The following is a 22,984-nucleotide window of genomic DNA, read 5'->3' as shown; positions in this document are numbered from 1 at the left end:
TGTCTGTCTGCTCGTGCCTCTCTCTGTCTCTCTCTCTCTGTCTGCTGCTCGTGTGTCTCTCTCTCTCTGTCTGTCTGCTCGTGCCTTTCTCTCTCTCTCTCTCTCTCTCTGTCTGCCCGTGCCTCTCTCTCTCTCTGTCTGTCTGTCTGCCCGCTTTCTGTGCCCCTCTCTCTCTCTCTGACAGTTGTTGGAGCAGGAACGCTCAGCACAGCTTTGTGGTTAGTAAGTGTGTTTAAAAACATTATGCTGTCTGTTTCCAAGCTGGCAGTTGCTGAAACGGGAACGTGCTTCCGAACGTTGGACAGATTTGGGGCTCCCGGCGGGCTTTTAAAGAATGGTCGGGAAACCCCGAAACGGTCTGAAGTTGGGAAGTGCATTCCTGCTTCAGCTCTGTGAAACTGGCAGGGCATTCCTGCTTCAGCTCTGTGAAACTGGCAGGGCATTCCTGCTTCAGCTCTGTGAACTGGCAGGGCATTCCTGCTTCAGCTCTGTGAACTGGCAGCGCATTCCTGCTTCAGCTCTGTGAAACTGGCAGCGCATTCCTGCTTCAGCTCTGTGAAACTGGCAGGCATTCCTGCTTCAGCACTGTGAAACTGGCAGGCATTCCTGCTTCAGCTCTGTGAAACTGGCAGGGCATTCCTGCTTCAGCTCTGTGAAACTGGCAGGGCATTCCTGCTTCAGCTCTGTGAAACTGGCAGGGCATTCCTGCTTCAGCTCTGTGAAACTGGCAGGGCATTCCTGCTTCAGCTCTGTGAAACTGGCAGGGCATTCCTGCTTCAGCTCTGTGAAACTGGCAGGGCATTCCTGCTTCAGCTCTGAAACTGGCAGGGCATTCCTGCTTCAGCTCTGTGAAACTGGCAGGGCATTCCTGCTTCAGCTCTGTGAAACTGGCAGGGCATTCCTGCTTCAGCTCTGTGAAACTGGCAGGGCATTCCTGCTTCAGCTCTGTGAAACTGGTATTCTGATCTGAGGGGGGGGGGGGGGGGGGGGGGGGGGGGGGGGGGGGGGGGGGGGGGGCGGGTGGTCACGTGGTGGATATCTGCTAGTGTGAAACTGGCAGGGCATTCCTGCTTCAGCTCTGTGAAACTGGCAGGGCATTCCTGCTTCAGCTCTGTGAAACTGCAGGCATTCCTGCTTCAGCTCTGTGAAACTGGCAGGGCATTCCTGCTTCAGCTCTGTGAAACTGGCAGGGCATTCCTGCTTCAGCTCTGTGAAACTGGCAGGGCATTCCTGCTTCAGCTCTGTGAAACTGGCAGGGCATTCCTGCTTCAGCTCTGTGAAACTGGCAGGGCATTCCTGCTTCAGCTCTGTGAAACTGGCAGGGCATTCCTGCTTCAGCTCTGTGAAACTGGCAGGGCATTCCTGCTTCAGCTCTGTGAAAACTGGCAGGGCATTCCTGCTTCAGCACTGTGAAACTGGCAGGGCATTCCTGCTTCAGCACTGTGAAACTGGCAGGGCATTCCTGCTTCAGCACTGTGAAACTGGCAGGGCATTCCTGCTTCAGCACTGTGAAACTGGCAGGGCATTCCTGCTTCAGCACTGTGAAACTGGCAGGGCATTCCTGCTTCAGCACTGTGAAACTGGCAGGGCATTCCTGCTTCAGCTCTGAAACTGGCAGGGCAATATTTTTAAAAAAGCCAGTCTATCAGAAGAAGGCAATGGGAAATTTCCCATCTCCAGTCACGGATCCCTGGCGAGGATGAGGAACGACCGAGTAGTTTACATCCGCGGGCCAAATCCTGGCCCGTGGTCCATATGTTGGACAACCCTGCGCTAGATAAATGAAGTCTTTTTATCACCTCCGGACTTGACAATTTCAGTTATCTTCTGCTGGCCTCTCATCTTCCACCCACTGTAAACTTGAAGTCATCTAAAACTCTACTGTACTAACTCGCAACAAGTAATGTTCACCTTTCACCCCTGTGCTCGCTGACCTGCACTGCCTCCCAATCCAGCGATTTTTAAAATTCCCATTCTTATTTTCCAATCCCTCTTTGGGCTCATGCCTCTTTATTCTCTGTAACCTCCTTCAGCTCTACACCCCCCTCAGATCTCTCTGCTCCTCCAATTCTTGCCTGTTGTGCATCCCGGCTTGCATTAGTCTGTTATTGGTGGCTGTGCCTTCAGCTGCCTGAACCCTAAGCTCTGAATTTCCCTCGCCAAACCTCTCCAACCCTCGCCAAACCTCTCCAACCCTCCCCCTGCTCTTGGTCTTTAAGATGCTCCTTTAAAACCTACCTGTTTGGCCAAGCTTTTAGGCATCTGTCCTGATATCTCCTTCTGTGGCTTGGTATCAAATTATCTGATGATCGCTCCTGTAAAGCATCTTGGGACATCTTACTATGTTAAGAGTGCTATATAAATGAAAGTTGTTGTTGTTTTACTGATCTTGTGCTACTCTATCCTCCTCTGTTAATGTCTGCCTGTTTTCCAGCTCTGGAGAATGTCCTGCAACAGACAGCTGGGCGATACTGTGTTGGTGATGAGGTGCGTATGAGCAAGCTTCCAACGGGTTGACAGTTTAGGATAGAGTAAGATTATTTAGGATCGGTGACTCAGTCGACTCCATTTGCAAAGGTCTGGGGGAAGCACTGACTGCATTCCCATCACGGGCCGATCCTGCACCTGGATCAAGGATATCCAACAAACCTTCTATTTAAGGTCATGTCGCCTTGGCCCTGGGGCAGTTGTTTCCCCCCCCCACCCCCACCCCCGCCCCGCCCCGCCCAGCCCAGCCCAAACTCTGACATTAGCATTGGCTTGCTGAGTTTGATGAAGCTGCTTGATTGCCTAGTCGTGTTGCCACTTTCCCAGGAGCTCACCGAGCTCATTTTAGACTGCGTTGAGTTTAACTGCTTACTCTTGTGATAGCTCAGCCACACCCTTCTCCCTCCCCCAGAAGGTGCCGCCACCTATGGTGGCTTAGGTTCCATGGGTGCCAATTGACTCAATTGAGACTATCCAATCAGTTGCCTCTGCTACTTCCCTCCCTTCCCCCTAGCCCACTGGGCTTAACTTCCTCTAAAGTTCCCCCTTGCCCTAATTCTGAATTTGCATCTTTCTCCAGTTTCTCTCCTACCTCCCCTTCTGCCTCCTCCAAGCTCATCTTATCCATGAAGCTCACCTCTTGCTCTCTCAACCCTATTTCTACTAAACTACTGACCACTCAATTTCCATTCCTAGCTCCTACGTTAGCTGACATTATTAACTGTTCTCTTTCCTCAGGGACTGTCCCCATCTCTTTCAAATCTGTTGCCATTGCTCCTCTCCTGTTTGCAGTTTTGACATAGCTGACCACAAAAGTCTACAGCAATGCCTCTCCACCATTGTGGGTGGGACTGCACTTCCCTGCTTTCATTCTTATCTATCTAATCATTGCCAGTGAATCACCTGCAATGACTTCACTTCTTGCTCCTGCACCGGCACCTCTGGTGTCTCCTAAGGATCTATCCTTGGGTCTATCCTTTTTCTCACCTAGATGCTGTCCTTTAGCGACATATCCAAAATCATAGCATCAGTTTCAATATATATGCTGATGGTACCCATCTCTACCTCTCCTCCACCTTTCTTGCCCCTTCTCTATCTCTAAATTGTCAGACTGCTTATCAGACATCCAGCACTGGATGAGTAGAAATTACCTCCAATTAGATATTGTAAAGACTGAAGCCTTTGTCTTTGGTCCCTTTCTCAAACGTTGTTTCTTCCCCGGCAACTGTCTGAGGCTGGACCAGACTATTTGCAACCTTGGTCTCCTATTTACCCCGAGATGAACATCCTTCAACACATCCAAACCCGCCACTAGGACCGCCTATTTCCACCTCCCAAATTCCACTTTTGCTTCAGCTTATCTGCTGCTGAATCCCTCATCCATGCCCTTGTTACCTCTAGACTTGATTATTCCAATGCAATCTTGACCAGTCTCCCACATTCTATGCTCTGCAATTTTTGAGTTCATTCAAATTCTGCTGCTTGTGTCCTAACTTGCACCAATTCCTGCGCATCCATCCCTCCTGTGCTCACTGACCTACACTGGCTCTCAGTCAAGCAATGTCTCTTTTCTTCTTTAAATTCTTATCCTTGCCTCACCTCTCCCTACCTCTGTAATGCTCTTCAGCTCCACAACCCCCTAGATCCAGCCTTCCACAAATTCTGGCCTCTTGAGTATTCTCAATTTTAATCACTCCACAGTGCCTTCAGTTGCCTAGGCCCTAACCTTTCGAATTCCCTTCCTTCATCTCTCCGCCTTCCTACCTCCGCTTTCCTCCTTTAAGACACTCCTTAAAATCTACCTTTTTGACCAAGCTTTCGGTCATCTATTACCTCCTTACATGGCTTTATGTCGAATTACGTTCCATAACACTCCTGTAATGTCCCTTGGCATGTTTTATAATGTTAAAGCTACTATATAAATGCAAATTGTTGTTGTATTGTAGTAAATGCAGCAACCAATTTGTGCACGGTAAGCTCCCACGAAAGTAATGTGATATTGACCAGGTAATCTGTCTTACTGATGTTGGTTGTAGGATAGATATTGGTCCAGATACCGGGGAGAACTTTTGTTTGAAATAGTAGCGTGGGATCTTTTACATCCACCTGAGAGGGCAGAAGGGGCCTCAGTTTAACGTCTCATCTGAAAGTTGGCACCTGCAACAGTGCAGTATTCCATCAGTACTGCATTGGGAGTGTTGTCCTGGATTTTGTGCTCCAGTCTCTGGAGTGGGACTTCAACCCATGACCTTCTGACGTGAGGCAAGAGCACTACCCACTGAGCCGTGGCTGGCACTGATGAAAGATGCGATGGGATTCTAGATGATCGTAAATTTGTTTCGCGTGGAGTGTTTACTGAGCCTCCTGTCTGGTTTAATCTTGTGACGCAGCCTCTTTTGTTATAGGTGACGATGGCAGACCTGTGCCTGGTTCCACAGGTGTACAACGCTGAGAGGTAAGGCTTTGTTCAGCTTCCAGTCAATTCCCTGCAGAAATTAAAACTATGCCCAGTACAAAACCGAAGTAGTTGAACTAACTGAGCCACTTGAGTACTTGGCCAGTGTATAGTCTCTGCTACTTAAACCACCCATGTTTAAATGGAACAAAAAGCATTAACCATTGACCATTTGCATTAAAGTCCATTTCAGAGTTGCACTCTCAGTGGGTGAAGCAATCAGAGTATTTCGGGTGATGATGGGCATTCCTGTTGTTTGTATTCTGTTTCTCTCCTCTCAGGTCTCTCCTTTTACACCAACCAACCCTGAATCCTTATCAACTGGTTCACTCATCCTAACTCTCCCACAACAGCAGCAGCTTCCTTCCCTCTGAGGGCCATCCTTATCTTTCCCACACACCCATCTATCTCAATACTCAGGTCAATACAGGGCGGCACAGTGGCGCAGTGGTTAGCACTGCAGCTTCACAGCTCCAGCGGCCCGGGTTCAATTCTGGGTACTGCCTGTGTGGAGTTTGCAAGTTCTCCCTGTGACCGCGTGGGTTTCCTCCGGGTGCTCCGGTTTCCTCCCACAGCCAAAGACTTGCAGGTTGATAGGTAAATTGGCCATTGTAAATTGCCCCTAGTATAGGTAGGATGTGGTAGAGAATATGGGGTTAATATAGGATTAGTATAAATGGGTGGTTATTGGTCGGCACAGACTTGGTGGGCCGAAGGGCCTATTTCAGTGCTGTATCTCTAAATAAATAAATGACCACCAATGCATCCACTATTTCTAGGGCCACTTCCTTAATTACTCTGGGATGAAAGTTTAAAATATTAAGGGCAACTGATAGGGTAAAACTCTTTCCGCTGGTTGGGGAGACTAGGACAAGGGGGCATAGTCTAAAAATTACAGCCAGACCTTCCGACCTGTTGGGAGGTGTCTGCTATCTGCTTATCACATAGAAAATAGGAGCAGGAGTCGGCCATTCAGCCCTTTGGGCCTGATCTGCCATTCAGAAAAGATCATGGCTGATTGTCGAATTCAGTACCCTGTTCCTGCTTTCTCCCCATATCCCTTGACCACTTTGGCATTCAGAAATAATATCTGTCTCCTTGAATATATTTGATGACACTGCCTTCTGCGGTAGAGAATTCTACAGGTTCACCACCCTCTGAGGGAAGAAATTTCTCCTCATCTCGGTTCTAAATGGCATACCCTGTATCCTGAGACTGTGACCCCTGGTTCTGGACTCCCCAGCCATCGGGAACAACCTCCACGTGTCTAGCCTGTCTAGTCCTGTTAGAATTTTATAGGTTTCAATGAGATCCCCTCTCCTTCTAAACTGTAGGCCTAGTCGACCCACCCTGTCCTTATCCTGCCCTGCTCAAAATCACAGCAGGGATTAGAAATTCACTGGGCAGCGACTCTTTCCACTGAGATCCTGCCCTATTTGAAATGAAACTTTCTAAACAGTGCCAAGGCTATGTGGTTCAGTGTTAGTTCAAGAAGATGCCTTATCCTCTCACCAACAGGTTCAAGGTGGATTTGACACCATTTCCCACTATTGTGAAGATCAACAGGAACCTGCTCGAACTAGAGGCCTTCAAATTGAGTCACCCATCTTGCCAGCCCGATGCACCTCCTGAACCCTGACCCCGGCAGCCAGGTGCAGAGGTTGAAGGGCAACATCAGGCCAAACCATCACCTGATGAAGGTTCTTTTCACCAATTGCAGACAGCCAATAACCTAGAACCAGGTTTGGACTTTCGAAATGATTAAGAATTATTTGTCCGCGGGGATTTACTGTGTTCTCCTTTCTGGTTCTAAATGTATACAAATAGTTCTATATTAAAGAAAATCTGTCCGTTACCCCATCCCGACTTCCTGTTAGTTTTATTTGGCCACGCTTTTGTCAATTTTACTGCTGCATGTACATGTCAACTGGCACAATGTATTTGTAAATCATGTCACTAGATGGCTTTGTGAGTAGGTTTCTCTCCCACGTCTGTCACCATCTTGTAAGAAAATGCTTCTGCTTTATCAATTGATGGCATCAATAAAGGAAAGCAAATCTTGTAATGTTTAATTTTGTCCAGCAAATGAAACCTTGAAAAACAACATAGGAAATACTGAAACATGAAAACCTGAAAAAGAAAAAAAGGTAAGCAAACGCCAGGGATGTGACCATTCCACGAGGCAGTGTTCAACCAGCTCTCTGCCTCCCCCAGCCCCTGCAGTGCTGCTACACTGGTTCTAAGCCAGCACCTACTGTCAGAGACTGGTGAAGTTCTGAGATGGTGAAAGTCAATGCCCAAAGAGAAAGCCCAAGAGAAAAAGATGAGGTACTGTTCTGCAAGCTTGTCAGCATTGACTTAGAGGGTAGAACTGTGGCAGAAGCCAGTATTTTATTTTTTTCAGGAGATATGGGCCAGCAGTTGTTGCCTATCCTTAATTACCCTGGAGAAGGTTGTGGTGAGCCTCATTTTTGAATGACTGCTGTACATGGAGAATAAGTACACCCACAGTGCTGTTGGGGAGTTCCAGGATTTTGACCCAGTGACAGTGAAATGATGATATAATTCCAAGTCAGAATGGTGTGTGACTAGGAGGAGAACTTGCAGGTGGTGGTGTTCCCATGAATCTGCTGCCCTTGTCCTTCCAAATGGCAGAGGTTGCAAGTTTGGAAAGTGCTGTTGACAGAGGCTTGGTGAGTTGCTGCAGTGCATCTTGTCACTGGTACAAACTGCTGTCATTGGTAGAGGGAGTGAATGTTGAAGGTGGTGGATGGGGTACCAATCAAGCTTTGACCAGGATAGCATTGATGTTCTTGTGTTGTTGGAGCTGCACTCATGCAGGCAATTGGAGAGTATTCTATCACAGTCCTGCCTTAGGTCTTGTAGATGGTGAACAGGCTTTGGGCAGTCGAGAGGTGAATTACACGCTGCAGAGTTTCCTGCCTCTGACCTGCTCTTGTAGCCACAGTATTTACAGGGCTAGTCCAGTTACATTTATGGTCAATGGTAACCCTCAGGATGTTGGTGGGGCATTCAGTAATGGCAAGAACACTGAATGGCACAGGGGGATGGTTAGGTTCTCTCTCGTTGGAGATGTTACTTTCCACTTATCATTCCAAGCCTGAATGTTATCAAAATCCTGTAACTCCCTTTCTATCAGCGCTCTGGGTGTTCCTACCCCACATGGAGTGCAGCGGTTCAAGAAGGCAGCTCACCACTGCCTTCCCATGGGCAATAAATGCTGGCCTAGCCAGCAGCACCCACATCCCATGAACAAATAAAAAAAAAACATGGATACAGACTGCTTCAGAACCTGAGGAGTTATGAATGGCAAAGAGCACTGCAACCAGCAATGAACATCCCCACTTCTGGCCACCAACAACCACACCATCTTCCTTTGTGCTAGATTTCCTTCACTAAAGGATAATAGTAAAGAGGAGTTCAAATGACAATCCAGTAGTTTCATGGTCACCGTTGGTCACCAAGCTGGCCGCATCCTAAAGGACATAGCTGCTAGAGTGGGTATGCAGTAGGTGATGAGAGAACCTACAAGAGGGGAAAACATACTTGACCTCGTTCTCACCAATCTGCCTGCTGCAGATGCATCTGTCCATGACAGTATTGGTAGAGTGACCACTGCACAGTCCTTCTGGAGACGAAGTCCTGCCTTCACATTGAGGATACGCTCCATCGTGTTGTGTGGCACTATCACCGTGCTAAATGGGATAGATTTCGAACAAATCCAGCAATGCAAAACTGGGCATCCATGAGGTGCTGTGGGCCATCAGCAGCAGCAGAATTGTACTCAACCACAATCTGTAACCTCATGGCACAGCATATCCCCCACTCTACTATCAAGCCAGGAGACCAACCATGGTTCAATAAAGAGTGCAGGAGGGCATGCCAGGAGAAGCACCAGGCATACCTCAAAATGAGGTGTCAACCTGGTGAAGCTACAACACAGGATTATCTGCGTGCCAAACTGTGTAAGCAACATGCGATAGTGCTAAGCGATTCCATAACCAGTGGATCAGATCTAAGCTCTGCAGTCCTGCCACATCCAGCCGTGAATGGTGGTGGACAATTAAACAACTAACTGGAGGAGGTGGCTCCAAAAATATCCCCATCCTCAATGATGGGGGAGCGCAGCAAATCAGTGCGAAAGAGAAGGTTAAAACATTTGCAACAATCTTCAGCCAGAAGTGCCGAGTTGAGATCCATCTCGGCCTCCTCCTGAAGTCCCCAGCATCACAGATGCCAGACTTCAGCCAATTCGATTCACTCCACGAGATAAAGAAACGACTGAAGGCACTGGATACTGCAAAAGCTATGGGCCCTGACAATATTCCGGCAATAGTACTGAAGACCTGTGCTCCAAAACTTGCTGCGCCCCTCGCCAAGCTGTTCCAGTACAGCTACAACACTGGCATCTACCCTGCAATGTGGAAAATTGCCCAGGTATGTCCTGTACACAAAAAGCAGGACATGTCCAACCCGGCCAATTACCGCCCCATCAGTCTACTCTCAATCAGTAAAGTGATGGAAGGTGTCAACAGTGCCATCAAGCGGCACTTGCTTAGCAATAACCTGCTCAATGACGCTCAGTTTGGGTTCCGCCAGGGTCACTTAGCTGCTGATCTCATTACAGCCTTGGTTCAAACATGGACAAAAGAGCTGAACTCCAGAGGTGAGGTGAGAGTGACTGCCCTTGACATCAAAGCAGCATTTCACCGAGTATGGCATCAAGGAGCCCGAGCAAAACTGAGGTCAATGGGAATCAGGGGGGAACCCCTCCGCTGGCTGGAGTCATACCTAGCGCAAAGGAAGATGGTTGTGGTTGTTGGAGGTCAATCATCTGAGCTCCAGGACATCACTGCAGGAGTTCCTCAGGGTAGTGTCCTCGGCCCAACCATCTTCAGCTGCTTCATCAATGACCTTCCTCCAATCAGAGGGTCAGAAGTGGGGATGTTCGGTGATGATTGCACAATGTTCAGCACCATTCCTGACTCCTCAGATACTGTCTGTGTAAAAATGCAACAAGACCTGGACAATATCCAGGCTTGGGCTGATAGGTGGCAAGTAACATTCACGCCACACAAGTGCCAGGCAATGACCATTTCTGACGAGAGAATCTAACCATCTCCCCTTGACATTCAATGGCATTACCATCGCTGAATCCCCCACTATCAACATCCTAGAGGCTACCATTGACCAGAAACTGAACTGGAGTAGCCATATGAATACCGTGGCTACAAGAGCAGGTCAGAGGCCAGGAATCCTGCAGCAAGTAACTCACCTCCTGACTCCCCAAAGCCTGTCCACCATCTACAAGGCACAAGTCAGGACTGTGATGGAATAGTCTCCACTTGCCTGGATGGGTGCAGCTCCAACACCACTCATGAAGCTCAACACCATCCAGGACAAAGCAGCCCGCTTGATTGGCACCCCATCTTCAAACATACACTCCCTCCACCACTGACGCACAGTGGCAGCAGTGTGTACCATCTACAAGATGCACTGCAGCAATGCACCAAGGCTCCTTAGACAACACCTTCCAAACCCACGACCTCTACCAACTAGAAGGACAAGGGCAGCAAATGCATGGGAATACCACCATCTGCAAGTTCCCCTCCAAGTCACACACCATCCTGACTTGGAACTATATCGCCATTCCTTCACTGTCGCTGGGTCAAAATCCTAGAACTCCCTTCCTAACAGCACTGTGGATATACCTACCCCAAATGGACTGCAGCGGTTCAAGAAGGCAGCTCACCACCACCTTCTCAAGGGCAATTAGGGATGGGCAATAAATGCTGGCCTGGCAAGCAACACCCAGATCCCACGAATGAATAAAACAAAATTACTGACACTCGCTTTTTATTCCAGATTTATTCATTAATTGAATTCAAATTCTACAGCTGACATGGTGGAATTTGAATTCGTGTCTCCTGCTCAAGCCTCACTCTGGAGGACTTGAGTACAAAATCCAGGCTGACACTAAGGGAGTGCTATAGTGTCAAAGGTGGTGTTTTTCAGATGAGTTGTTAAACTGAGGCCCTGTCTTCCTTCAAGCTGTGGTGTCTCCTTGCTTAAGCTGTGTCACAGGATTACTACTAGGCTAGATGACGTCAATCCAATAAGTCAGCACTCCTGATCCTGTCGCACTCCCTCAATACGGCACTGTAGTGACACCCTGACTAAATGTTCAAATCTGAGTTGGGTTCAAACCTGCACCATGCTAATGAAGAGGCAAGAATGAGCCAAGCTGTTCATGTGAAGAAAGATGTGAAAAATGCCTTCAACACACCCTGTAACTATCAGGGGGTAGAACCTTGTGCACTTCCCTCCCTTCCACAAGCCTAAACATCAACTGCCTTCACTGTGGCTGCAGTAATGTACTATCTACAGGATGCAGTGTAGCAACTCACCAAAGTTTCTTGAATATCCTGACTTGGATGTATATCAGCATTCCTTCATCATTGCTCAATCAGAATCCTGGAACCTCCTACCTAACAGCACTATGGGAGCACTTTCGCAACATGAACTGCAGCGCATCAAGCAACATAGGAACAGGAAGCAGCCATATAGCACCGCGACCCTTTTGGCCATTCAGTGAGACCATGGCTGATCTGCGTTCTAACTCCACGTACCCACCATTGCCCCATATCCCTTTATACCATTGGTTAATAAAAATCTATCAATCTCAGATTTAAAATTAATTATTGGAGCATCAATTGCCGTTTGCAAAGGAGTTCCAAACTTCTACTACCCTTTGTGTCTAGATGTGTTTCCTAATTTCACTCCTGAGAAGGTCTGGCTGTAAACTTTAGACTGTATCCCTTAGTCCCAAACACTCCAACCAGCAGAAATAGTTTATATCTACCCTAGCTATTCCCCTTAATATCTTAAAAACTTTGATCAAATCACTCCTTTACCTTATCTTTAAATTGTGTAATCTCTCCTTGTAATTTAACCCTTGGGGTCCAGGTATCATTCTGGTAAATCTACACTGCACTCCCTCCAAGGCTATTATACCCTTTCTAAGGTTTGGTGCCCAGAACTGCTCACAGTAACTCCGGGTGTGATCTAACCAGAGCTTTGTATAGCTGAAGCATAACTTCTACCCCCTTGTATTCTAGTCTTTGAGATGTAAAGGCCAGCATTCCATTAGCCTTTTTGAATATTTTCTGTACCTGTTCATGAGGTGGCTCACCACCAGCTTCTCAAGGACAACTAGGGATACATGATAAATGCTGGCCTTACCAGAATTGCATATGTGGTCAATTTCAAGAACTCTGGAAAATTCCCTCTCCCTCTCCAAAGATACTTCATACCATGTTGTAAATACTATGCAAAACCAACTGCCTTACACCTACCCACCATGAACCAGTCCAAGAACCACAAACTATAGGCCCTCTGTATGGGAGACCCCAGCTTCCAGAGGGTGAGTGTGTCTGGCCACTCCCCCGGCCAGTACTGATTGGTTATTCAGGCTTGTTACTTTGATCATTAACACAAGGAGACGAGGCCCCAGCTGTAAATTTTAATATTAAGTGCAAGATTGTTCCACAATTTGATGATCAGGAAGGTATGGACCGCATAGCCTTCTCAGATGTTTAATCCCCACAATTCTCTCTCGTGCGGATGATTCCTTCTATTGATGTTGGATCAACATTCAGTCCTCACTCAGCTCCACATTGACTCGAATTGTGGCATTGTAGAATTTCCCAGCGTTGTCTGAGCCCCCGAAGACCAACAGAATGTGGCAGGTCCCTGTGCTGCAGTGGCTCGAGTTCAGATGCACCAGGCTGTGACCTGCTCGTGGCACCGAGCAGAGTGTGTGGTGGGACAGACTGCTCCAACTATAGGTGTCTGGGGAAGGTGAGGGGGAAGAGCAGGTATAAGATAGATTTAGGATTAGGGTCACTGTATCAGGCTTAGAAGTTAGCATTGGGTCACTAGCTGGGTCCCTTTTTGTTTTCAGATCTCGAAATCTGACAGCGCACTCACCTCAGTCCCCACTAGGGTCACCAACTTTGATTGGACTACGAATCTCTCGCTCCACCCCCATTGGTTACCTGATAAGTAAATCATTAATGGTGGCTACAATACCCACAATCCTCCATACCCCAGAAACTGTTCTAGCTACAGGATGTTAGTGGAGCATAAGCACGAAGCTCCCATGGTATGCTGGGCACTGGTCACACAAAGCATTGTTGAGAGTCCGGCCAGAATGAAATGTTCCAAAGATTTTTTTTCCTGGGTTTGTTTGGAGGAGAGTCCAGGAGATTAATCTTTTCAGGAGATTCCAGGTTCAATTCCCCCTCCAGGGCTCGAGCACAAAAGTCAAGGCTGACAGAGGTGGAGGGAGGGGGGTGCTGCATTGTCGGAGGTGCCGTCTATTGGATGAGAAGTTAAACTGAGGCCCCGTCTGCCTGTTCAGGTGGATATAAACAATCCTATAGCATTGTTTCAAAAGAAGAGCAAGGGAGTTCTCCCCAGTGTTCTATTATTTATCCCTCAACCAACATCACAAAAAAAATTATCTGGTCATTATCACATTGCTGTTTGTGGGAGCTTGCTGTGCGAAAATTAGCTGCCATGTTCCCTACATTACAACAGTGACTGCACTTCAAAAGTACTTGATTGGCTGTAAAGCCCTTTGAGATGTCCTCTGGAAAAAAAAAATCGCTATATAAATGCAAGTCTGACTGTCTTTGATCCTGGGAGACGCTAGGACAATGAAACAGGGTTGGCGACCCTCAACCAGTCTCAATGACGGAATCCCTCTCCTTTCCTGCAGCCCTCAGGTATCATTGGTACAATAACAGTGAGTATCTAAAGCAGTCTCACCAGAGGATCTCAATACAGATCAACCATGCTCTAATTGAACAGCGGAACACACTTGAGGGCCTGAATGACCTGCTGTTCCTTTGAGGGCTGAGCAATTACAAACGGTTTCAAAAGCTGCACTGCCAGCAATGCTCTGGGTCTGTGATTCCCCCCACAGTCGGCTCCTGATAGGTCAGTGCGAGTAGTAACTAAGTGGAAACCACACACTCCCCCACAGGAAGGTGATGGGGTTTGGGGGGGGGTGGGGGTGGAAGGGTTTAAGGAGAGAACGAACAGGACCATTAGTTTCAGAGCTTTAACAGGGTCCTTTCACTAGCCCTGTGCATTCTGGGAAAGCCCCACCTCCATGGCTTGCCAGCAAGAAGAGTTGTAAAAAAGGGTTGCATCACAGCTCCAGAAATCCAACAGTGGTGAATGGAAGCTTCAAACCCATTGGAGCAGTAGATTCCCCAGAGTGCAGTGACAGAGAGAGTGGCCCCCATCCCCCATCCGTGTAAGCTTCTGGTATAACCAATCCACAGCTTCACAACCAGAAGCTGCAATGCTCTCAGTGCCTTACCTATATTGAAGATGAACAAATCCTGCAGGGCACCAGTCAGATTATATCCACCGCTGATCAGAACCTTGTTACCACACAGAGGCACAGCAGCATGGCGACTAGAAAAGGAAAGACTTGCATTTTTATAGCGCCTTTCACAACCCCCAGATATCCCAAAGGACTTTACAGCCAGTTAAATACTTTCTGAAGTGTTGTAATGTTGGAAACACAGCAGCCAATTTGGGAGGTTGGTCATGCCTTCCTTTCATGGAAAGCTAAACTCATTCATCACAGTGTCCACACTGTCCCATCAAACAGTCCCAGGGCAGGTACGAAAGAAACAGGTTAGATACAGGGTCAAACTCTCTCTGCACTGTCCCCATCAAACACTCCCAGGACAGATACAGCATGGGATTGGCTGTTGCTTAATTGGAGGTGCTGAGTACTGATTGCAGCAATGAGCCTCAGCTGACAGTGCTGGTAGCAGTTGGAGGTTGCAGAGGCGGAGAGAGGAATTACACTGAGCAGAGGGAGAGCAGTTACAACCAAGCAGAGGAAAGCTTGAACAACTTTTACCTTTACAGTGAAGAAAGAGACTTTTTTTTTGAAACAATGCTTTGTTTGCAGATGAGTGCTGGACACCAGAAATATTCTTTGCATGGACTGGGAGAGGAACAAGTGGCCAAAGCAACAAGGGGTGTGACTACAAATTCTGTAGGGATCTGTGTTGCTGCAATAAGCACACAGGGAAGCTTCCTCCCCACCCCAATTGCCCAGCCTGGGTCAGCTGAAGCTGCCCGGCTAAAGAGACGGAAGGGGATAGATAGTGCCTGGGCAGCTTCAGCTGATCCAGGTGAAGACAACTCCCCCAACATGAAGATCAAGAGTGCTGGCAAAGACTGTTTTAAGTATGCTGTGTGCACCACCTCCTGAGAGCAAGTCATCCCTTACAGCCTGTCTTTCCTTCTCCTTTATACCCTCAGCCTCTCCCCTAACCTGGTGTTTGTTTTTTTTTTCCCACTATTTCTTGTGAACCTTTCATTTTGGTTGATCAGCAAGCCTACAATTCGGGGTGGGTTTAGTTCTTGGACCCATGGCAACCGCTTTATCACCGGTGGTGGGGCCCTCCACTACCTGTGCAGCTACAGCCTCTGTGGCTGCCCATGTGGTCCCGGATTCTTTTAAATTAATAACATCCATGTGGGGTGAAGAGCTACCCCCACCCCAACATGTCCATTGAGGCCTGCGTAAAGGCAATGGCTGAGGTTGTCGGCCCCTCAGCCATTGTTGCAGCCTCAAAGATGTACGGGAAGGCTGTGTTATTCCTGAAGACCGAGCGGGCAGTGTCCCTGGCCCTGAGTAAAGGGATCACTGTGGGTGGGACTTTCCTGATGTGGACCCTCTGGGGGTCACTGCACAGTGGTTCAAGCTATCCAACATCCTGCCCTTTATTCCCGCCTGTACCATCTGGGGGAGGTGAGGTTGGGGATCACCCCAGTCCCACTCGGTCTTCGGGAGAACAGCCTCTAGCATGTGTACTCCTTCCGCCGCCATCTCTTTATCCAAGACTCTACTTTTCGCAGGTGTACATCTCCCACGTCTCAGCAGCCTCCATGCGGCTGGTGCCGTGCTTGGACCAGCACCTGGAGTGGGCGGAGTTCACTCCGTTCAGCACGCGGGTGGGACCCGTGTACTGGCTCTTTAACAACCGGCTGCTGGAGGACAAGCGATTCCAGGACTCGTTTCCATTGATTCTGGGCCGACTGGAGAAGGAAGCAGGGGGGCTTCCCCTCCTTGAGGCTATGGTGGGATGTGGGAAAGACTCACATCCGTGTCTTCTGTCAGGAGTATGCAAAGGGGTCGACCAAGAGGCGGGAAGCCGACATCGGGCGCCTGGAGAGGGAGGTGCTCGACTTGGAATCCCGCCTCGGTCATGCCGTCGCAGACCCGGCCCTGTGGCAGGCTTATAAAGAAAAGGGCACGCTGAGGGACCTGCAGCTCATAGGGTCTCGAGGCGCGTACGTGAGGTCGCGGATCCAGATCCTGGAAGATTTGGACCGCGCCTCACCCTTCTTCTACTCACTGGGAAAATGGCGGGGTGTCCGTAAGCAGCTCGTCGAGCTGCTGGCCGACGACGGATCCTCCATCACGGATCCGGAGGGAATGGGCCTCCTGGTCCGTACTTATTACAGTGCATTGTTCTCTCCAGATCCGTCCAGCGAGGACTTGCCAAAGGTCAGCCTGGAGAACACCGATGGATTGGAGGCTCCGTTTACGTTGGCGGAGCTGACTGGTACCCGCCACCAGCTCTCAAGGGGCAAATCCCCAGGGCTGGACGTGCTGACCTTGGAGTTCCTCAGGGTCTAATGGGACGTTCTGGGGGGCAATTACGCGCAGGTCCTGGGGGAAAGCCTGGCAACCGGGGAGATGCCCCTCTCTCATGTCACAGCACGGTCATCGTCCTGCAGCCAAAGAGGGGCGATCTCCGCCTGCTTAAGAACTGGCGTCCGGTCTCCCTCCTCAGCACGGATTATAAGATCTTTGCCCTGGCTTTGTCTAGCCACTTGGGCTCCATGCTGGCCCACATGATCCACCCCAACACGGTCCCGGGCCGGACCATCCAGAACACCATCCACCTGGTCCGGAACCCGATCCAACTTTCCCAGAGGACTGGTCTGTCGGTCGCCTCTCTCTCCCTCAATCAGGAGGGGGCATTGGACAGGGATGTTTCACGAATACCTTTTCGGGACTCTGCACGCGTTCAGACTCGGGCCGCATTTTGTGGCCCAGGTCCAATTTTTATACACCGCCGCAGAGTGTCTGGTTAAAGTTAACGGGTCCTTGACGGCGCCCCTTCGCTTTGGGAGAGGAGTGCGTCAGGGATGCCCCATGTCCAGCCAATTGTATACCATCTGTATGGAGCCCTTCTTGTGCCTGCTTCACAGGAGGTTGACGGGATGGCTCTGCGCGAGCCAGCCATGCAGGTCGTTCTCGGCTTACACCAATGACATACTCCTCACAGTCACAGATCCCGTTGACTTGCGGAGGATGCGCGACTGCCAGCAGACCTTTTCTGCCGCGTCCTCCATGAGGATCAATTGGGAGAAATGTTCCGGACTCCTGGTTGGTCAGTGGCGGGCGGACTCCCTGACAGAGGAGTTAACACCTTTTGCGTGGAGCACCATGCACCTCCTCTATCTGGGAGTTCACCTTAGCCCTGCTGAGGAAGCCTGGCCGGCAAACTGGCAGGAGTTGGAGGCAAAAGTCACCACTCGGCTGGGGCGCTGGACAGGACTGCTCCGAGTGCTTTCCTACAGGGGCCGAGCGCTGGTCACTTTGGCCCCACCCCCTGCATTTGCCACCAAGATCCAGAAGAAACTTGTCTATTTCCTCTGGGGCAGGAGGAAACACTGGGTCTCTGCTGCGGTCCTGAGTCTCCCGATCGAGGAGGGCGGCCAGTCGCTGGTGTGCACCCAGGCTGCAACTCTCCGCCTTCGGACCCTTCAGAGATACCTGTACGTCGAGCGTCCTCCCAGATGATGTGCGCTGGTGAAGTATTTTTTCCACCAGGGGCACTGCCTTCAAGATGATACGCAGCTCCCGGTGGAGTCCGTTAGCCACGCCTCTGAGGGAGTTGCCCGTCTTTTACCAGCATCTATTCAGAGTCTGGAACATGGTCGCCTCCAGTCAGGGCGCTCCCCCACCGGCGGAGGTGAGCGCCTCGGCTGTCCGGGCAGCCAACTCCGGGGATGGACCGGCGGGCGGAGTAGCCAAAGCCCCCCACTGCAGATGACGAGGGGGCTCGGGAGTTGGAGTGCTCTCAGCCGAGCTGATCCCCACTCGGCTGGAACTGCTCATCAGACCCAGGCCCCGAAACCATCCTCGGGAGCCGGTCCCGCACAACCCGAGCCACCTCTCGGAAATGCCCTCCGTGCCATTCCAATCGGCGTGGAGGGTTTCCTGTATGGGCTGCTCCTGCACACTCTCCACCTCCTCACCCTCGTCTGCTGCCCGGACACGCTGTGGCAGTCAGTGTTACCATCTGGCGGCGAGGGAAACCCTGAAGGTATCTCTTCGCGGGAGTCCTCCCCCTTTACATCGGGGTCCTGGGGTGGAGGGTGTTGCACAGGGCAGTTCCATGCAATAGATTTTTAAGTAGGTTCACGGACTCACAGGCCGCCTGTACTTTCTGCGGCCTGGACAAGTCCGTGTTGCAGCCCCCCTGAGTATTTGAAGGGGCTGTTCCTCAAGTTCTGTTCCTGATCTTTGGGCACCCGGTGTGGAGGGGCGTGGGCCGGGAGGAGGATCTCCTCGTCGGTCTGCTTCTGGATCTGCCCAGGGTGGCAATTCACAGGTCCAGGCTGCGGGCTGTCGGGGGAGTGGGGGGGGGGGTGGGTTCCGTCCTCCCCAATTGCCTGTCCCTCTTCCGAAGTTACATTCCTGGAGAAGGAGCGTGAGGTGTCCACCAGTACGCTTGAGGCCTTCAGTGACTGGTAGGCACCGCAGGGGCTGTAGTGCATCATTGATGCAGAGAATGGCATTTTAATTTGAGTTTTGTTTTATTTATCTGTTTTTAATAAAGTTATTTATTTAAAATGTATATAAAGGGGGCCTGGGGTATAAAGGCCACCTTATAAAAAAAAAAAACAGGTTAGACAAAGTAAAGCTCCCTCTACACTGTCCCCATCAAACACTCCCAGGACAGGCACCACACGGGGTTAGATACAGAGCAAGACCACATATTTTACCCCAATATTATGTCCAGTTCCAAATTCAGAAGAGTGTACCCTAATGCATGATTTGATAAGGTGCCATGTCAAAGGTTATTGCAGAAAATAAAAGCTCATGGTGTAGGGGATAACATATTGGCATGGATAGAAGATTGGCTAGCTAACAGGAAACAGAGAGTAGGCATAAATGGGTCATTTTCTGGTTGGCAAGATGTAACAAGTGGTATGCTGGGGCCTCAACTGTTTACAATTTATATAAATGACTTGCATGAAGGGCTCAAAGGTCTAGTTGCTAAATTTGCTGAAGACACAAAGATAGGCAGGAAAGTAAATTGTGAAGAGGACATAAGGAGGCTACAAAGGGATATAGATAGGTTAAGTGAGTGGTCAAAGCTCTGGCAAATGGAGTATAATGTGGGAAAGTGGGAAATTCTCCATTTTGGCAGGAAGAATAAAAAAGAAGCATATTATCTAAATGGTGAGAGATTGCAGAGCTCGGAGATGCAGAGGGATCTGGGTGTCCTAGTGCATGAATCGCAAAAGGTTAGTTTGCAGATACAGCACGTAATTAGGAAAGCTAATAGAATGTTATCATTTATTGTGAGGGGTATTGAATACAAAAGTAGGGAGGTTATGCTTCAGCTATACAGGGCATTGGTGAGACCACATCTGGAGTACTGTGTACAGTACTGGTCTCCTTATATAAGGAAGGATGTAAATGCATTGGAAGCAGTTCAAAGAAGGTTTACTAGACAAATACCTGGAATGGGAGGAAGGATTGGACAGGCTAGGCTTGTATCCACTGGATAGAAGAGTAAGAGGTGAATTGATTGAAACATACAAGATCCTGAAGGGTCTTGACAGGGTGGATGTGGAAAGGATGTTTCCCCTTGTGGGAGAATCTCGAACTAGGGGTCACTGTTTAAAAATAAGGGGTCACCCATTTAAGACAGATGAGGAGAAATTTTTTCTCTCAGAGGGTCGTGAGTCTTTGGAATTCTCTTCCTCAAAAGGCAGTGGAAGCAGAGTCTTTGAATATTTTTAAGGCAGAGGTAGATAGATTCTTGATAAGCAATGGGGTGAAGGTGGGAATGTGGAGTCGAGGTTACAATCAGCTCAGCCATGGTCTTGTTGAATGGCCGAGTAGGCCACTCGGCCCCTCGAGCCTGCTTCTAATTCATATGTTTGTAATGCTCTCACTGTCTGCCCCATTAATCCACACTGGTGATCCTGTAGGTTCTGTCAATGAGATTGTCAAATTTAAGGACCAAATGAAGGGATCATGCTCCTGAGGAACTAACCAGTTTGTCTCAGTTGACAAAGATCTCTCAGACACGTAAAACTGTGGATGACTTGTCACTCCCAAAATTCCCCAATGCCCGATCAGTCCAAGTCAATGTTGTGGAGTGGTACCTACCATCGTGGCGCAGGAGAACCCCCAATCTGTAATTTCACGTACTCCATGAAACCTGGGAGAAATAGACAGGGTTTCGGTTGAGAAACAATCCATCTGGAGAGGATTCTTCACCACAAAATTAAACCACCCACTCCCCCACCGCTCGAACATAACCCTGCACAGACATAACCAGTAGAACAAGTGACTGAATGACTTCCTTCTAATTCAGGGCAGAGTGCGGTCTCTCAGCACTCCAGCTATGCTCAGAGGTTTGGCATGTGCACGGGAACTTTCTAGAATATGAGTGGGCCACGAAGCCCAAGTAAGCCTGTACTTTTTAAACTCATGTGTCGAGTACATTCGTCACCAGCCACAGGGCGTTGTGGAGATTCTCCAGGATGATACTGGGGCAAAAAGGGTTAAATTACAAGGATAGTTTGCACAGTCTAGGCTGGTATTCCTTTGAGTTTTAGAAGGGCTGATCTGTTAAGGGTTTATGATGATAAAAGAATTCGATAGGTAGGTGGGGGGAGTCCAAAACAAGGTGGAACAACATTAAAATTAGAGCCGGGCTGTTCAGGGGTGATTTCAGGGAGCGCTTCACACAAAGGCTAGTGGAAATCTAGAACTCTCTCCCTCCCCAAAAAAAGCTGTTCAGACTGAGGGGGTCAACTGAAAATTTCAAAAGTGAGACTGATAAATTTTTTTGTTAGGTAAATGTATTAAAGGTGATGGAACCACAGATAGAGTTAAGACACAGATCAGCCACAATCTAACTGAATGGCCGAACAGGCTCAAAGGCTGAATCGCCTCCTCCTGTTCCTATATTCTGAATTCGGAATCCAGATGTGGATAACTGCATTTCTTGTTAGTGAACTTAAATAAAAATGAAACACACACTGATGATGTGATCTCAATGAACCAGATGGGTTTTTTGTGACAATCTGTCAGTTTCATGGTCACTTTTACTGAGACCAGCTTTTTATTTCCAGATTTTTAAAATTCTCAAATGGCCCATGGTGGGGTTATGCCCTCTGGATCATTAACCCAGGAAATAATCAGTTTGTACTGTACTCCTCAGTGTAAATGTTTGTTAAGTATGTACAGAGGTGTGAAGTGCATTTATCTCTCGTGTGTGTGAAGCATTTTCTCTTAAAATTAGTGCAAGTGGCTCAAACACCTGTGGTTAGTCCACGATTTCGATCGGATTCAGGTAGATCAGCCCGATTAACGCCGCTCATTTTTACGTCCGATCCTGGTAAAAATCTCCCATAATTTAATGTCCTTTCATGTGAGAAGAGTTCTTTAACTCCCCTTCTTAACCCCCAAGTTCCTCGTTTTTAACCTCATTCCCCCTCCTTGGGATTTGAACCCATCAGGGATCAATTTACCAGGAATCAGTTTCCGTTAAATACCCCGACCAATACCCCTCCTGTTCCTAATCCCAAATCCGGGAGTCTGCTCACCAAGATCCAACACATGAAGGTCGTTCAGAAACACTCGGTTCCGACTCCCACCGAACAGGATCAGTTTATCTCCCAGAAGAGTGCCTGAGTGACTGGTGATAAATAAAAGGGAATACAAAAGCATCTGTTAAACAGGTCTGAGCTGCACTCGTCAGAGCTGGCAGTTTCTGGGCAAGGGACGGGAAATCCTGGACAGTCGGATTTCCTTTGCCTTGTCCCACCATCCCCTGTTGGGCAAGGACAAGATCAGGTTCCAGTCTGACTAACCCACCCCCCCCCTGCCCCCAACGCACCAGGTACAGGTGTCAGTAACTCAGTGGGTTGCACTTTTGTCTGATTCCGAGCGTTGTGGGTTCAAGTCCCACTCCAGAGACTTGAACCCATTAACCCCAGGTCAACATTGCCAGTGTAGCACTGAGGTGCCATCTTTCAGATGAGATATCACACCGAGGCCCTGTCTGCCCTCTCAGGAAAATTATAAGATCCCACAGTCTATTCAAAGAGGCAGGGATTTCTCCCTGGCATCCTGGGTCCAGTATCTAATCCCTCAACCAATATCATGAAGAGATTATCAAGTCATCATCTCATTGCTATTTGTAGGAGCTTGCGGCCCACAAATTGATTCAGGAGGCGAGAGAGCTCCTATCTGAGCCAAGCTAACCACAACAAGAGGAGCAATCCCCTGGAAATTAACAGGGATGAGTGAAAGCGACCATGAAGTTGTTGGATTGTCATAAAAACCCAACTGGTTCATTAATGTCCTTTAGGGAAGGAAACTTCACATTGTTGCCCAGTCTGGGCCAACATTTCATTCCACTCCCCACACCAATGTGGTTATCTTATCTGTCATCTGAAGTGGTAACTTAGTTTGTACCAAACCTACTACCAGTGGTTCAAGAATCCCCACCACCACCTTATCAGGAAAATTAAGGATGAGCAATAAATAATGGCCTTGAATCCCACATCCTGAGAATTAATTTAAAAAAAAACAAAACCTGACTGACCTCCAACTCTATAAATCCTGGTACCTTGCTGTGTCAGATCACGCAGGTGACTCAC

At 48.8% G+C, this 22,984-nt stretch overlaps 1 protein-coding gene across 2 annotated transcripts in view; it reads left to right on the top strand.

The window, feature by feature from the left end:
• Nucleotides 1–6,802, top strand: part of gstz1 (glutathione S-transferase zeta 1) — a 36,147-nt gene extending 29,345 nt beyond the window's left edge. For both annotated transcript variants that reach the window (XM_068038236.1, XM_068038237.1), the window contains 3 exons: nt 2,435–2,487; nt 4,893–4,942; nt 6,461–6,802. In XM_068038236.1, the coding sequence (XP_067894337.1) occupies nt 2,435–2,487; nt 4,893–4,942; nt 6,461–6,581 (224 nt within the window). In that variant the 3' untranslated portion in view covers nt 6,582–6,802. The remainder of the gene's footprint in view (nt 1–2,434; nt 2,488–4,892; nt 4,943–6,460) is intronic.
• Nucleotides 6,803–22,984: the final 16,182 nt, after the last annotated feature.

The sequence above is a fragment of the Heterodontus francisci genome, chromosome 9 (genome assembly GCF_036365525.1).
Source record: "Heterodontus francisci isolate sHetFra1 chromosome 9, sHetFra1.hap1, whole genome shotgun sequence".
Classification (NCBI taxonomy): domain Eukaryota; kingdom Metazoa; phylum Chordata; class Chondrichthyes; order Heterodontiformes; family Heterodontidae; genus Heterodontus; species Heterodontus francisci.
The sequence above is the reverse complement of the archived record's forward strand: the minus strand, read 5'-3'. Positions and strand labels throughout refer to the sequence as shown.